Raw genomic sequence first — 16848 nt, forward strand, 5'->3', positions numbered from 1 at the left:
GACACACTCAAAACAGCTGTTAATTTAGCATGCTCTAGTTATGTGCTACTATCTTCATGATGCTGTTATTTATTATCAAGCGTCATCAGAAATACGAGAGCAGAGTAATATTGTATAAATACATTTTGTGCTTGGTTTATATAAAATTGATTTTTATTTATAATTCATTCATTCATTCATTCATGTTAACCCCCAAATAATTACTGAGCCCTTGTTAAAATCCTGTAGGAGGCAAATAATACAGATGACATGATGCTGGGAAAAATGCTGTGACTGCTTCCATGGTAACGGCATGCTATAAAAGTAATGAGGCATGTCCACAGAGCATTAAGTGATGAATAACAGATGAGAAGTAAAATAAACTGTAATTCTCATCTGAATCTGAGTACTTGAATTTTATGTTTCCCAGGGGTATGGAAATCAAATTTAGTAAAATTATCATTCCACATAAATTGATTTATTCAAAGCCCATATTAACAAAAGCAACAAATATTTACATATGTGGCTTATTTCCAAAATAAGAAATATCATCGAATCATTAGATAAATTTGTTATCAGAACCTGATAAGAGAATATTTAATCCCATATCAAGTATTGTGGAACAATAGGAGGCTCATTTTTCTAATTTTGCCTGAAATAATTTCTCCTCCCTTCTTACTTGTTTTTCTAGACTTGTTCCTAAAAGGAACATTTTCTTCAGTATCATTCTCATAAACTCCTTTATTTATTGGACACAGATTTGCATACCCTCTCTGAACAATTAAAATTACCTTAGTATTTCAAAGAAAGCTCTTTTAGCTCTTAAAAGGTTAGCTTTTAGCTTTTAGCTCTTAAAAGCTCTTTTAGCTCTTAATTTGTATTACTTTCATGTTAAAAATGGAAAGACCTAGTCTAGAAGTTAGCAGAGAGATAAGCCTGTTCTACTTTGCCTCCCATATGTGTTGATCCCCTATTCCTCTAGTCTTTTTGTAGGTGTGCTTCAGTCTACCTTGAAGCATCCTCCTGCCTCTGTAGAGCCATTTCCAATACTTCTTTTTTTTTTTTTTAACATCATTATTGGAGTATAATTGCTTTACAATGGTGTGTTAGTTTCTGCTTTATAACAAAGTGAGTCAGCTATACATATACATATATCTCCATATTTCCTCCCTCTTGTGTCTCCCTCCCACCCTCCCTCTCCCACCCCTCTAAGTGGTCACAAAGCACTGAGCTGATCTCCCTGTGCTATTTGGCTGCTTCCCACTAGCTATCTATTTTACATTTAGTAGTGTATATATTAGTCCATGCCACTCTCTCACTTCATTCCAGCTTACCCTTCCCCCTCCCTGTGTCCTCAAGTCCATTCTCTACATCTGCATCATTATTCCTGTCCTGCCCCTAGGTTCTTCATAACCATTTTTTTTTTAGATTCCATATATATGTATTAGCATACAGTACTTATTTTTCTCCTTCTGACTTCACTCTGTATGACAGACTCTAGGTCCATCCACCTCATTACAAATAACTCAATTTCGTTTCTTTTTATGGCTGAGTAATATTCCATTGTATATATGTGCCACATCTTCTTTATCCATTTATCTGTTGATGGACACTTAGGTTGCTTCCATGTCCTGGCTATTGTAAATAGAGCTGCAATGCATTTGCAATACTTCTGAATTCTCAGTTTATTCCTGACTTCATGAGTATTAGCTGCCTCAGCATTAGAATCAGCAAGTACGATCAGGGTACTGTTCTGTCATTGAGTCTGCCATTAAGACTGTCAAGATTGTAAAATAATGTTTTAAATGAAGACAAAATCTAAGAGTAAAATACGGAGGCATTGATTAGGTAAACCAAGCTCAGGTACATGATGGAAAACTCAGATTACCAGAATGTTAACAGTGATTATCTCGTGGGCATGAGTATGATATTTAGTTTATCTCTCTGTTTTCTCTATTTAACAATTCCCTACTATGAAATCATGTTCTTTATATAATCAGATATAAGAACAGTATATGTAAAAGGAGAAATTTAATAAAAGAGAATTTATTATCGTTTCATTTTCTATAGTTTGGATATAAGCCTCAATGCATTCATTCTCTGTAATTGCCTAGGAAAAAACATTTTTCATAGTGTATTAATGAAAATTAATATATTAATTAATTTATTGAGAACTTCTGTGTGTCCAGCTGAGAATATAAAGTAGACATAATCATGACCTTGGGGAGACCAAAATCTGTTAGAAGACAAATTCTGAAATAAATAATACAAGCAAGTACGTGATACAGTAGAGGTATATAAGGATACAATTCATCCAATATTATTTAAACTATATACTTGAAATCATGCTATAAGAATGCAGTTTTTGATAATCTAAAGTTCTAAGAATCAAAAGAAATTCCATCTATATCTATTGTGTTAGCTACATCTATTATAAGAGCAAATTAAACTTCCTGACTTTAAGTTATGATAGTTTCTTGTGTTATTTTTTACTTTCCTGTTCAGTTAATGTTTTTTCTAGATTTTCCACAGATATTGATAATTACCTGACTAATATTATTATGTCCTTTCTTTTCTTTCCTTTTTTTTTTTCTTAAAAGACAGCCATACATCTCTTGTTATTTCTCATATTCTTCCAGGAGTTAAAAAAAAAAAAGAGGATGGCAGGTGTTTCAGGAATGGCATCTGATAGGTTACTAAAAGCTAGGTGGCATGTAATATGAATGTGAAAATTCAAATATGTCCACATTTCTGGATTTTCTCTTTGTTTACTGTAAAAATTGAAGGGAAACAACTTTACACATTTCACACATTGGATTAATTTTCTTTTCATGTCTTTGAGATAAGTAGTGTTTTTTTCATGAATAATGTCTGACTAAATATTTTAAAGATTGATTGTTAACTTTTTTCTCAATTTATTTTTTTACCTTTCTTACACAGAAATTTCCAGTATTTACATGGAATATTCTAATATGACATGTTAATGCTCAACAAGCCACATATTTTGCTAATTGAACTTTTATTTTGTTTCATAGGGACAAAAAGGAGAACCAGGATTAGTGCCTGTTGTAAGTATATATGTATATACAGCTTTCATGTACCATTGATAAACTTAGTTATAGACTTGTTGTATTGATATATTATTGCTTATATACATACTTTCAAAAACAAGGAATTTATTTTATAACCAAGTTTTTAGTATAAAAGAAGCAAACCAAAATAGATCAATTCTTTAATACAATATTTCATGTTTATTTTTCACAATTTCCTGACTTTTATTGTCGCATGACTAAAGGTGTAAATCAGGGTTTTACAAAATTAAATATAATGTATGTGAATATAAAGTGATAGTTAAGATATACATTTTTTATAGTATAAATAGCCATATAATCCAAACGGAAAGGCATGATTTAATATGCCACACTTCTGGAAATAGGTTATGCCATTATCCTGATTTAAATTCCATAGTGTATAAGATTTCTTAAGAGTTATTTAGACTTGTAGATGATCAAAAAGTATATCATTAAAGAGGATGAAAGTTCTTCACCACTCTCCTAGATTTTAAAGGAGTTATCATCATTTTGTCAAGACAAAAGTATAACATGTTGATTTATTTGACAATATTTGCATTTTTGCTTTGCTTTTAAATTGGCTTGTCTTTAACAAAGATTCCCTAAAAAGTAAACCATTCATATTGTTTTCTTTCATTTAAAAACACAATGTCTAAGGTGCTGTTTTAAGCGCTTTTCAAATATTTATTTGTTTGTCTTCACAACAACTCTGAGAGGGAGGTAATTTCATAATCATTATCACCATTTTACAGAAGAGGAACCTTGAGTACAGAGACAGTAATTAATTAGTCCAAGGTCATACAACTGGTAAGGGAAGGGATGGAGTTAGGATTTGAACCCAGGCCTCTTGGCTCCAGGATTGGTGCTCTCAATCACTATACCAGTACTGCCTCCCTATATTAGAGTTTAAAGTCTTAGCTTTATAGGCAAGGAGGAAATGGGCATCAACTGTCAACATCTATTTGTTCTAAAAACATTCACTGGGCTTTTGTTGTTATTCTTATTTGTTAGACTATTAAGTTTTCAAAAACTCTTTAGAAACTTTATCTTTACATATTATCTTGTTTATCGTTTAGGTAACAGGCATATGTGGACGTCCAGGACCCTCAGTAAGTAGTTTCCTCCAATATTCATGGTAGTCTTAAGTTCTTTGAGATACTGAATCTTTATGGATATTATATCTATGAAAAGACAATAGACTATAAAATAATGATGCTTGATTTCTTGAAACATTTCGTTTTGAAACATCCTCAAGTTTAAGAATTCCTTTGCCACAGTGAATGATATTGATGAACCCTAATTAGGTTAACTGTACTCATTGAAATTAGGGCATATTAGTCTGTTGTTTGACAGTGATTAAGGGTAGACTCCTTTTATCTGTTTAATGAAACAAACTGTTAATTTCATCTGTTACTATAAAATTAAATCATATATTACATTAGAGTTTGAGAAATTATGCATCAGATAGCATATTTCTGGTTTAGCGTAAAAGACTATTGATTTCAGGTTTGGATTAGTGGTAGCATTCACAGGTAACCAGATGGATAAGACACACACACACACACACACACACACACAATTCCTATAAATTTTAAAACACATTAAATTAACATAAGTGAAATACTGATACACTTTAACAGACCTGCTATAGTCCTTCTGAAGCTTTTGCTTTTAAACAATACCGTATGTTGTTGACTTGAGTAAATGAACAGTCTGATTTTTACAACTTGATTGAAACTCTTTTGAAGAGAAATAAAATTCTCCTGGCAACTGCCATTTTCTGGGAAAAAAAAGGTTAATTTAAGATATCAGCACAAAATGCCACTTTTGAAATATAATAATTTGTTATTTTTAAAAAATATATTTATTTATTTGGCTGCATCGGGTCTTAGCTGTGGCATGTGGGATCCTTTGTTGTAGCACGCAGGCTCTTTATTGCGGTGCATGGGCTTCTCTCTAGTTGTGGTGTGCGGGCTCTCTGGTTGTGGCTCACAGGCTCTAGAGCACGCGGGCTTAGTTGCCCCGCTGCATGTGTGATCTTAGTTCTCCGACCAGGCATCGAACCCGCGCCCCCTGCACTGGAAGGTGGATTCTTAACCACTAGACCACGAGGGAAGTCCCAATCATTTGTTATTTTAATGGAGAAATAACTGCAATTACCATTTGGAAAATTCTCAGTGGATTTTAAATATACGATGGAGATGATGTAATATTCTAAATCAAGTTAAAAAAAAGATACTAGATACTTGAAGGCACACAGATTAATAGTAGAATAAGAGGCCTTTCTTTCCATTGCTTTCCTCAGCAACTTGCATAGTGATGAACAGTTTGGGATATCATGTACCAATATGAACTCATACATTCCATCAGAAAATTGGAAATCTGGAGTTTGTATGATTTTGTAGTTCTCAAATCTGAATCGTAAGTTTTTGTGTCTAAAACAAGACAGCAAAAAAACAATCCTTACAAATTTACAGTTATTGTTCAAACTAGTATATACAGCTCATTGGGCACCACGTTTTTACACTTCTTTTCAAGTCTTTAAGCTTCAGTACTAAAAAAAAAACAGCCTTTCTATGCACACAGAGCTTTTATATGCACATGGGTTTATTTTCTGTAGTCTTCAACTGAATGAAATTTTTAAAAAGTGTGATATTTCTGTTTTCCAATTTTCTTATATCAGTAAACCTTTAAAACAAAAATGTCTGAAGTATATGTGTTTTGCAGGCATAACCATTGTTTTCTGTTTTAGGGACCTCCAGGATCACAAGGACCAAGAGGAGAGAGAGGCCCAAAAGGAAAACCTGTAAGTTGGCAGTGGAGTTCCCTTTTTGCGAATTGTACTGTGTACTGCATAAGCCTGTCTACACCAAGCTCCCTGGATGCACCAAAGAGCCAGTGGCACCGTTCCTTTCTCACTTCTATTAAACGTGACATAGAATTCAGGTCACGAGGTAATTGCATATCGATCCTGATTCAGAGGAAAGCATCACATGCTAATAATTACCTAACATCTTAGATAACACAGATGATATTTATTTGTCCTTTAGAGGGTCAAATTAAAATAAAGTAGAATCTAAGGAAACATAATGAGTACCTCATGTTGTTTTCAGAAGTTGTAAATCATGACTAAACAATGCCAAGAATGCATTGTTGAGATAAAACACCCAAGTTCTGTGATCTGTGGTTGCTACAGGAATAACCAAATAGGATAAAGGAACAAGAAATTATTAGAGGACAATATTTTCTTTCAAGTGGTTGTATAATGAATTTATTTCCCAAGTAACACTGCCTTTTTCACTGGGCAGCTGCTGTGGAGCTATCAAAGGAGTGATTTTAAACATCAACAAATTCATTACCAAAGGGAACATCTTTAAATTTAAATAATCAATTCTATATTCTTGAGATAAGACATGAGGTTATTATATAATACATGCCAAATGTTTTCTCTTATTACCAAGTCCTACTATAGCAATTCTTTTGCTTTTTTTTATATCTCACCCTCAAAAACTTATGTGCTTTATGTACTAAATACCTAGACGAATTTGTATATTGCTGTCGTTATCCGTGTTACAATCAGAAAAATTTCTGCTGCTTAATTTTCTGTCTAATGAGATCTACTAAAATTTAACTCTCTATGGATTTTTAACCTTCCAAAGATGTATTTATCCATATCTAAATGGGAAAAATAGATGAGCAAGGAAGGGACACACAACCTTAAATATATAAATAAGGAAAAAACATATTTTAGATCATGTCACTAGGAACTCTTGCCAGTGGTTTCATCTTTGATACTGTTCTTTGCTTCTACACATTTCACCAAGTATAGGGTGATGCCAGTACTGTTTCCAAACCGCAGCTGGAGTTATGGAAGGTATTTGCAGGTATGCAGGTAGATGACAGTGGCCCCAAGGAAGGAGTTCATAGCCATGTAGGTGGGCAGCAAAGCTGTGTCCCAATTCCCTTCCCTTATGGCCCATTCTTCATTGCTGTTCTGCTGAGCTGCCTCACCAGTGTTGGTAGCTTAAATGCTGTCGGTAGATCTTCAGATGTCTGTCCAGGGTCTAGAATGACAGAGACAGGTGGAAGATGACTTCAGTTGGGTGGAGGGTGGGTGGTCATGCAGAAAACACTGTGTATCAATGTACTTGTGCCCAGAATAATTGATAAAACTGAGTCCTAAGTCTAGGTAGAAGTTGCTGTGGAAATTAGTTGCTGGAATTCCAGAATTTCTGTTAGGATTCAGTGAATCTACTCCTCAGTCCTCTTACTCTTCTCTTCTCGACTTAGTATGTTATGTGCTCCATTTCCTGTCTTGGTTAAGTCTGAGACAATCAATGTGAATTGTGTGCGTGTGTGTGTGTGTAAAACTGTGAGGAGTATTTACCTGGAATCAAGCAAGACAGTCCTGGCAGATACCCAGGTAGGAAATCTGTTCCTCTCTTAATCCTAGCAAGCAGTAGTGTGATGGTAAATGTTTAATGACTGACTTATTTAAAAAAAAAGAAAAAAAGAAAAAGGTTCTGAAGAACCTAGGGGCAAGACAGGAATAAATATGCAGACGTAGAGGATGGACTTGAGGACACAGGGAGGGGGAAGGGTAAGCTGGAACGAAGTGAGAGATTGTCATGGACATATATACACTACCAAATGTAAAATAGCTAGTGGGAAGCAGCTGCATTACACAGGGAGATCAGCTCGGTGCTTTGTGACCACCTAGAGGGGTGGGATAGGGAGGGTGGGAAGGAGGGAGATGCAAGAGGGAAGAGATATGGGAACATATGTATATGTATAACTGATTCACTTTGTTATAAAACAGAAACTAACACACCATTGTAGAGCAATTATACTCCAATAAAGGTGTTTTAAAAAAAAGAATATGCCTGTAGCTTTTGCTGATTTCCCTGGTGTAAATACTCCCACCAGGGCTGTTTTCAAGATACTGGCATGACGTCATAAGATACCTACAGGTAGAATGTTTTGCTTCAGGTCCCAAGACTGGCAGGAGATGCTTACCTGGACAAAAGCTGTGGCTGACACAATATAGGCTGGTACTGCAGTCATAAATACCGTTTTTCTCCCCTTACTTCATTACCATCAAACACTACAAAAGCTCGTGAAGTAGAGCACAGTTTCTCAATCTTAACACCACTGATGTTTGGGGCCAGATCATTCCTTATACATTGTAGGATGTTTGGCAGCATTCCTGATTTCTACCCACTAGATGCTAGTAGAAACACCTGCCCCCCTCCCTCGTACAATTGGAACAAATAAAAACGTGTCTTGGTGTTGCCAAATGTCCCCTGGCAGTGGGGAGTGGGGTAGGGGAGCAAATTGCTTAAGATTGAGATCTACTGATACAGAGATACTATCTTGAAGCCCTCATTACTAACCAATGATCATAATGACTGTCTCTCATCACATATCCTTAGTTTTAAGTGTATTGTCCTGGTAAATTCATAGTGACAAACTAGCAACCTGTCAGGAGGTGGACGGTCAATAGTGTGATGAGTTCTAATTGCACGAGACACAACGTCTATAGGTCTCCTCCCTCATCTGTAAAATGGGGAATACACCAGTTATTACCACCTCTAACATTTCATAGTGTGTGTGTGTGTGTGTGTGTGTGTGAGAGAGAGAGAGAGAGAGAGATATTACTAACCATCAGTGAATAAAGTTCTTTACAATTTGGGGTCATTATTATTCCTTTCTATTTGTGAATGTTTAAATGTTGCCACCTAGTGGCAATGTACAAGTACTTTTTATTGTGGATTGCTGCCTGAGATAGTGGAGTATCCTGGGGGATGGGAAGGAATGATTATAAATAGAATACTTACCTTAATATAAAACTTATGTGATTCAGCACACTTGGAAATATGAAAGTATATATTTTAATGTGTTCTAAAGTTATAATTTTTGTTTTAAATATTTATCAGCAAAATATCATGTATTATAATATTTTTTCTTATTTTCACTTATAATCTTATTATGTTCACTTAATTTTGGATAATTTTCACAAGTTTTTATTGATTTTAATCTCAATTTGTATAAAAGTAAATCATGTAGGCTATTTAGAGGAGATACCATGGAGGCACAGAATGCACCATGAAGTCAATGAAAAAGTGAACTGTCTTCAGAGCAGACTTTGCAACATGATTTTTAATCACACAGGGCTGGGGAAAAGACACAAGTTTCTGAGGGTTAATATTGCCCAAACCTCTCTCTACTTGCACTGGAACTAAATGTAGTTTTTGGTCTTGCTTTGGAAATCTCTTTGGGAGCAGAGAGAATGTTTTAGCTCATATTTTGTATTAACCAAACCTGGTTATCAATTAACAATTTCACGTTTTAAAAATACATTAAGAGTTTTCCACATGTAGTAGCCTGAGTAGGTCAGGCTACTATACTATTTATACTATATATACTATATATATATATATATATATACCATATATATATATATATATATACTACTATACTCTTTATGAAAAAAGAGTGCAGTGAATGGTTAGTGGTTTAGGAGTCAGAAGGGGTTTGATTTTTAAAGGATGAGAATAACTTTCTGAGAAATTAGTTTTCAAAATGTGAGTTTTCTCAGGCTAAGCTATCTACTTCTATTTGAACACATAAATTTGCTTAATTATTCCACTACTCCAGGAAGTAAACATGTCAAACATGAGTGTTTAAATATATTAATTAAATTTCTGAATAGCTATTATGCCACCCTCCCCCAAACCATCATATGCAAACTGCCCCCTCTTCCCCCTCTGCTTGTCCTGCATTTATTCCCTCTGCTGTACCAGCTCATATTTGCTTATTGTGGGCTGGAAGATATCCTCATGCTTAGGCATGAGAAGATTCTTTTACTATTAAACTCTAACTCACTTACCATATTTTTCTTGATCCCTGCTTCTAATTAGTAAAAGTATATTGAGTTTTTTCATCCTTCCTTTCCTTTCTTTGGTCCTGTTAAGAATCTCTATGGTTAAAAAGCCATAAAATAGTTAACAAGGCTTGTGGGAATGATGAGGTTAGGGGACGGAGCATTTCCAGAACTGAGGACGTGGCTGTTCCCCAACCTGCCTTCAGAATGTGGGCTAGGAGGAGGGTGGAATTCAGCAGCTACAACTCATTGCTCACTGCCCTGAGAAGTAGACTTGGCTGAGTCCCCATGCCTTTCCCTCTACTTCTCATTGGTCTGGACTACCTTTGGGAGTAGTAGGGAAAATAAAGTGTGCCAGACTTCAAGTACTAGAGTAAAGAGGATTGAAATGTGAAAATGTAATAAGCATATACTGAGTGTCTACTATGAGCCAGGAACTATGTGAAGCATTCAAAAATTAGAAAGATGAGAAAAACCACAAACCCCAATCAAGGATCCATCACATTCTTTTTTTAAGTGGGGGAAAGTTAAGCAAGAACATACACAGTTAATTTAATCTAAGACAGACAAGTGAATTTAGAAATCGTTGATGAGATACCCTGAACAGCAAAACTCAACCAAATAAGGAAGCTTATACTAGAATACTGATGAACTGAATACACTCTTATAATTATTTCAAGAAGGCTCATTACTGGCGATTTAACACATCAAGAGTAAAATTCTTACCCAGAATGTACCATGTCCCGATGGTAGAGGCTGTGACCAGGGCTGAAAGCCGCAGTGTTGGAATAGCTGATGAAATTACTGTAGGTGGTTGGGTTGCTATTTTTTAAAAAAATAATGAACACTTTATCTCCATCAAGAAGTCTGGTTTTTGCTTTCTACTAAGTACATATTTGGCAATGGGTTCGAATTTCTACTGGCTTATTTTTCCAGGGTCCTCGTGGTCCTCAGGGAATTGATGGAGAACCAGGTGTTCCTGGTCAACCGGGTGCCCCAGGACCTCCCGGACATCCATCTCACCCAGGACCCGATGGCATGAGCAGGGTGAGATGTGTGCATTGTTCAATATCATCTTTAGATAAAATATTAAGTTTTTGATTTATTGTTATGATTTTAAATTGTGTTAGTTCAGATGTTGACCCTTGACTTCAAGAGAAGCTTAAGTGAACACAATACTGCTGTGTATAACAATAAAACTAGGAAATCCACAGGGAATTGTTGGAAAATTCAAAGTAGCACTTTTTAAAAGTGCTGCTTCAAATTATTTGTATTTCTCAATGTCAGTCCTGGTCATTGGAATTTTGCACTTTCTGTTGATTCTGAAGGACCTCTAATATTGTTCCCACTATGAATTGATGAGAGAAATATGTCCTTATCCTTTGTTCTCTAGGCTCAGGATGTTGACAAAATCTGTGTCATGTCCTCTACACCAAGCGAGGATGACACATCCAGGATGATGTATATGAAAGAGCCACTGAGTTGACACTAAAAATGCTACCTGGTTATTTCCTGAATATCAGTTTCCTGCCGGAAGTAACATAAAACAAAGTGTCTTTCTACACCTGCCTCTTTGAATTCTTAGCGGCAGAGACAGGGGATTTATGAGTGGATTGCATAGCCCAACAAGGGAACTTATGGAACCCTGAAATATGATTTTTCTTTTACAACAATTTTTTACATTTGATTTTCAACACATTGTAGAAGGAATTGCCAGTTTATTTTTAAAACAATACGCACATTCTTTTCCCACTAAAATTTGGAAATTAATAGAACTCCTGGAATGAGTATGGGCAGTTTTGGTCAACTGGGTTACCAGAGATTTTTAGATATGAAAGAGAGTAGGTAAAACTGTTGCCAATTTTGGAACATTCAGGGACTCAGTAAAAGGATTGTAAAATTGTAATCAGCTTATATAAGTACAGTTTAAAGTTGGCCACAAACAAAGAAGAATACCATCTAAGTAAAATATTCTGAAATGGAATCTGGAATCTTTAGGACAAATGTTTTTTTTTTTTTTTTTTTTTTTTTTTATTTTATTGTATTTTTTTTTTTTGCTGTACGCAGGCCTCTCACTGTTGTGGCCTCTCCCGTTGCGGAGCACAGGCTCCGGACACTCAGGCTCAGCAGCCATGGCTCACGGGCCCAGCTGCTCCACGGCATGTGGGATCTTCCCGGACTGGGGCACGAACCCACGTCCCCTGCATCGGCAGGCAGACTCTCAACCACTGCGCCACCAGGGAAGCCCAGGACAAATGTTTTAAAGGCACTTTTAGGTTTTGTTCAGATGCTTGGCATGCTCTAACCATGGAAGAAAATCAGATAAAGAGATTTGAACCTGAAGTCGATTAGACCGGCTAAATACTTATGAGAATGATCTGGGCTTCCCTGGTGGCGCAGTGGTTGAGAATCTGCCTGCCAATGCAGGGGACACGAGCTCGAGCCCTGGTCTGGGAAGATCCCACATGCCGCGGAGCAGCTAAGTCCGTAAGCCACAATTACTGAGCCTGCGCGTCTGGAGCCTGTGCTCCGCAACAAGAGAGGCTTCGATACTGAGAGGCCCGCACACCGCGATGAAGGGTGGCCCCCACTTGCCGCAACTAGAGAAAGCCCTTGCACAGAAACAAAGACCCAACACAGCCATAAATAAATAAATAAATAAAATTAAAAAAAAAAAAAAAGAATGATCCATGCTTTTATCAAGTATCAGACATTTGGCCCATTACAGTAGTTATTCTGAAGCAACATAGTAATAAAATACCCCGAGGAAGATTGTTTAATCGAAAACACATACAATGAAAAACAGCTTGAACCTTTTTCCTTGCTTTAAATCAAAAGTTTAAAATGATTCTCAGAAGAGCCATTCTTTAAGGATCCCAGAGAATGTACACTTCTCAGTTTAAAAAGTATGTTGATATATGTCTTTTACTGTGGAAATAATGTCAACACATTGCTTTTACAGCCGTTTTCAGCTCAGATGGCTGGGTTGGATGAAAAGTCTGGACTTGGGAGTCAAGTAGGACTGATGCCTGGCTCTGTGGTAAGTTCAGATTTTACTGATAATCAAAGTACTTTGGAAAAACCATTGTGCAGAAAGGTTTGAGTTGGCTAGTTAAGAAGTGATATGTGTCTTCTTAAAACATAACCATCCATCCATTCATTCATTCAATTTATTTATCAAACCCTGGTGTGTACCAGTTAAAAGCCCAATGGTTTTCCATTCATAACTATGCAAAATATTTGTCTACATTAATAAAGGGCTGTCTGTATTTTTCACTTACTATTTGAAGAAAATAAAGAATTTTAAAACATATAACCACCACCACCTCAACAAAAACTGTACTTTTTAAAAATTAAAAAAAAATTTATGGTACCGTTAGAAAGTTATTTGAAAAAATTTTGAAATGAGAAGTTTTATCACTTTAAGTTTTTATTATTTCCTATTTATCTTAATACTCTCTGGTTGCCTTATGCCAACAACTCTAAAATTTATGCACTGGGCCATCCCCATTCTCTTTTGAATTTCTTCAGCAGCTAGAAAGATTCCCATTTTCTCTGGGTAAGTATTTTAACCTGGGTATTTGGAGCAGTGCAATTTCATTGAATGAATTAACACTTTTCAAAGCAACTTCTCCATGCTTTTTTGCTCATAACATAATTCAAAGGCATCCCAGATTAATGACATTTCAGACAATGTAAAGTCAGACTGCATAAACACCCCTTCTACCCATCCTTAAAGCCAGCAAATAACTTAAACATTATTTGTATATATTTTAAATCACTTAAACATTGTTGTTTATATACATTCTAAGTCAGTAGCAGTATGGTCTCATTCAATGGTTAACTTGGGATATTTTTCTGAAATATATGAGTTTTTAACCGTTTGAAGTTGAAATTATATATGTGTTTATTTTTTTTAAATGAAGCTTTTATTTTCTTACTAGCTAAATATCTGATCAATCCAAAATGAAAATTTAAGTTTTTGCCATAAGAACAAACTAGATTTTGATTTAATTGCTTTCACCTTTTAAAGTGTGACATTTAAAAAATTACATAGACATTTATTAATAATTTTTAAAATTGCATTTTCCTTTTCTTCCTTTTGTTAAGCCTCAGCATAATCATTTCATGGTTAAATGGGGAAAGCCTGTGTGGATACTTTAAGTGTATGTTGTGAAAGAAAGAAATTAACCCAGAAAACTTAGTGCCCCAGATTGTTTTAAACTTACATTTAAAATAATCTAGTCATTATTATTGATAGTTTCATAAGCCTTTAATTCAACTTGCTCATTTTAAGTTATAAGAGTTAGCTGCTGTGAAGCTGAAGAATGAAATAGACAGTTTGATAACGACTTTATCCTTGCCAAGGTTTTTCTGTGTTGGATGTTCTGCTTTAATAGAACCACCCCTTAAGCAATGCAAGTGTTCTTGTCCCAAAGACATTGGGTGTGTATAGGCACATTCTTTATTTCTTTGTATGACACTGAAGGTGTGTGTAACATCACCCCAAATGTTGCCCAAGCTTTAATCTTTTTTTTTTTTTTTTTTTTTTTTTTTTTTTTTTGTGGTACGCGGGCCTCTCACTGTTGTGGCCTCTCCCGTTGCGGAGCACAGGCTCCGGACACGCAGGCTCAGCGGCCATGGCTCATGGGCCCAGCCACTCCGCGGCATGTGGGCTCTTCCCGGACCGGGGCACGAACCTGCATCCCCTGCATCGGCAGGCGGACTCTCAACCACTGCACCACCAGGGAAGCCCCAAGCTTTAATCTTTTTGAATTTAGCTGTATTCCAGGTAAATACAGAAGGACAACGTCATCACCTTTTCACTGTCAGAGCTTTGCTTTTCCAGATTCTAAAGCTGATTCAAAATTTTTGAAATGTTTCAACTAATTGTCATGAACACTATGCAACTTTTCTTCTCATTTGTTTCTAAGGGTCCTGTTGGCCCAAGGGGACCTCAAGGTTTACAAGGACAGCAGGCAAGTCTTCTTATAATTAAATTACATACTATAGTAAAAAAAGAAAAATTTATAAATAAGGTCTCTGTAACATGACTGCTTTTGGTTGGCCTTTGAATTGCATATTTTAATGCTCACCGAATGGGATGTATTCAGTTAATTTTCACTCACTTAGAAATATATGCAGTATGTTTTTCATAGATTCTTCATGATGTTAAAGTTTTATTATCTGTTTCTTTATGTTACTGATCTCCAATACAAAGAGTTTTTATGTGCCTGTACTTCTGAAATAACCCATCATTATCTCATATCATGGTGAAAATTCTCATAATTAGTTCTCATAACTAATTATGAAAATTCTCATACTTAGTTATGTGCCAACTCTGGAGCTCTGAAATCAGAATAGGACATCACCATGTGGTATTATTAAAAATAACAGTGAAGATGATCACTCCATCAAATCTTTAAAAAGAATATAATACTATACTTTCTTTCTATAGCCTATCAAATACCAATAAAATAGTGATGTAGCGCTATTTTAATGTTTGTAGCAATTTGACAGGCAGTAGGAAATGATTTTTCAAGAGAGAGAAAGAAAAGAATTCTTAGCTCAATCAAAGATACTGTATTTTCATTATCATGTGTGTGGACTTTTACTTCAAGCTATTTTATATTACTGCCATTGTGAATGACAACTGTAGTTGATGAAGAAGGAGAAGAGGGAGATAACTACCATTATTGAACACTCACTCTGTGCCAGCACTATTCTAGGTTCTTAACATGCATTAGTTATCTGAAGAGCTATAGCAGCCTAATGAAGTAGGCACCATATTATTCTCATTTCACAGATTAGGAAATGAGGTATAGAGAGATTAAGTAACTCACTCAAAGTCACACAGGTGGAGAGTGGTAGAGCCAGCATTTTGAGCAATTGCATTATACTGCAGAGAGTGTAGGATTTAGTATTATGTTTTTCTTTGGTTTGTTTATATAACTTACATATTATACATAAATTATATATAGATGTATAATTTATTTTCAATCTTAGGGTGGTACTGGCCCTACAGGACCTCCTGGTGAGCCTGGTGACCCTGGACCAATGGTAAATGTCAAGTAAGCATGTAGACCCAGTTAAATATGGGTCCACCATTATAATGATGTCATGAGTTATTTATATTACCAGCTCTTTCCTAATGTGGCAAGAAATTCCAGTCCAATTCAGGAGCCCTCTGTCATGGACTGTGCTTAAGCTATACGTTTCTTTTGGCAGAGTATTTAAATTCAGAGGCTTTGAATGTGGTCAGCAGAAAGTGCTAAGATACTTGCATTTGTGAACTTTTTTCCTGTTGAGCACATAGTCTGACAGATACAACATAAAATTCAGAATATTAAAAAAGTTATTTCCTATGATATTTTTCATTTGTTGCAGCCGTATTTTGGATTATATCGTTGATGGGTATGAGTAAATATAGGTAAATATTCTTTTTTTTCCTTTTGTGTTGTTTCATTTTTTTATTAGGGTCCACTTGGTACACGTGGACCAGAGGGCCCTCCTGGAAAACCTGGTGAAGATGTAAGCTACCTTTCTTCATTTTGCTTTGAAATTTTGAAAGAGGCTAAGAAGTAGCTACAGTGTTAACATGAATGTTATTCATTGGTTCCCATTTCATTTCCTCCATTTCTAACTGTCATTAAAGTCACTAAAAACTGGAGAAGTCAGAATGGAATTTTACAAAATTTAAAAGTGCTCTTAATTTTGATGGTATTATATTATTAGGTACTGTATCCTTGCCTGCATTCTTCAGGTTTTCCATTATGATTTCTCCATGAGATACTAGAATTGTCACAATAGCAACAACCTTTGGTACTAGAGCTTTTGAAGTGATCTTAAGGAAAAATACATTGCTTTGATCCCAAAACATCATTGTGAGGCCCTCATTAAATGGATTTTTTTAAA

The 16848-nt window shown here is 35.5% G+C and overlaps 1 protein-coding gene across 1 annotated transcript in view; it reads left to right on the forward strand.

Moving 5' to 3' along the window:
* COL5A2 (collagen type V alpha 2 chain) overlaps nt 1–16848 on the forward strand; it is a 144809-nt gene that overhangs the window by 73592 nt on the left and 54369 nt on the right. The window contains exons 4-11 of the mRNA XM_060106330.1: nt 3015–3047; nt 4127–4159; nt 5803–5856; nt 10870–10980; nt 12896–12973; nt 14868–14912; nt 15940–15993; nt 16411–16464. Of these exons, the coding sequence (XP_059962313.1) occupies nt 3015–3047; nt 4127–4159; nt 5803–5856; nt 10870–10980; nt 12896–12973; nt 14868–14912; nt 15940–15993; nt 16411–16464 (462 nt within the window). The remainder of the gene's footprint in view (nt 1–3014; nt 3048–4126; nt 4160–5802; nt 5857–10869; nt 10981–12895; nt 12974–14867; nt 14913–15939; nt 15994–16410; nt 16465–16848) is intronic.

This window comes from Mesoplodon densirostris, chromosome 8 (assembly GCF_025265405.1).
Source record: "Mesoplodon densirostris isolate mMesDen1 chromosome 8, mMesDen1 primary haplotype, whole genome shotgun sequence".
Taxonomy (NCBI): Eukaryota; Metazoa; Chordata; class Mammalia; order Artiodactyla; family Ziphiidae; genus Mesoplodon; species Mesoplodon densirostris.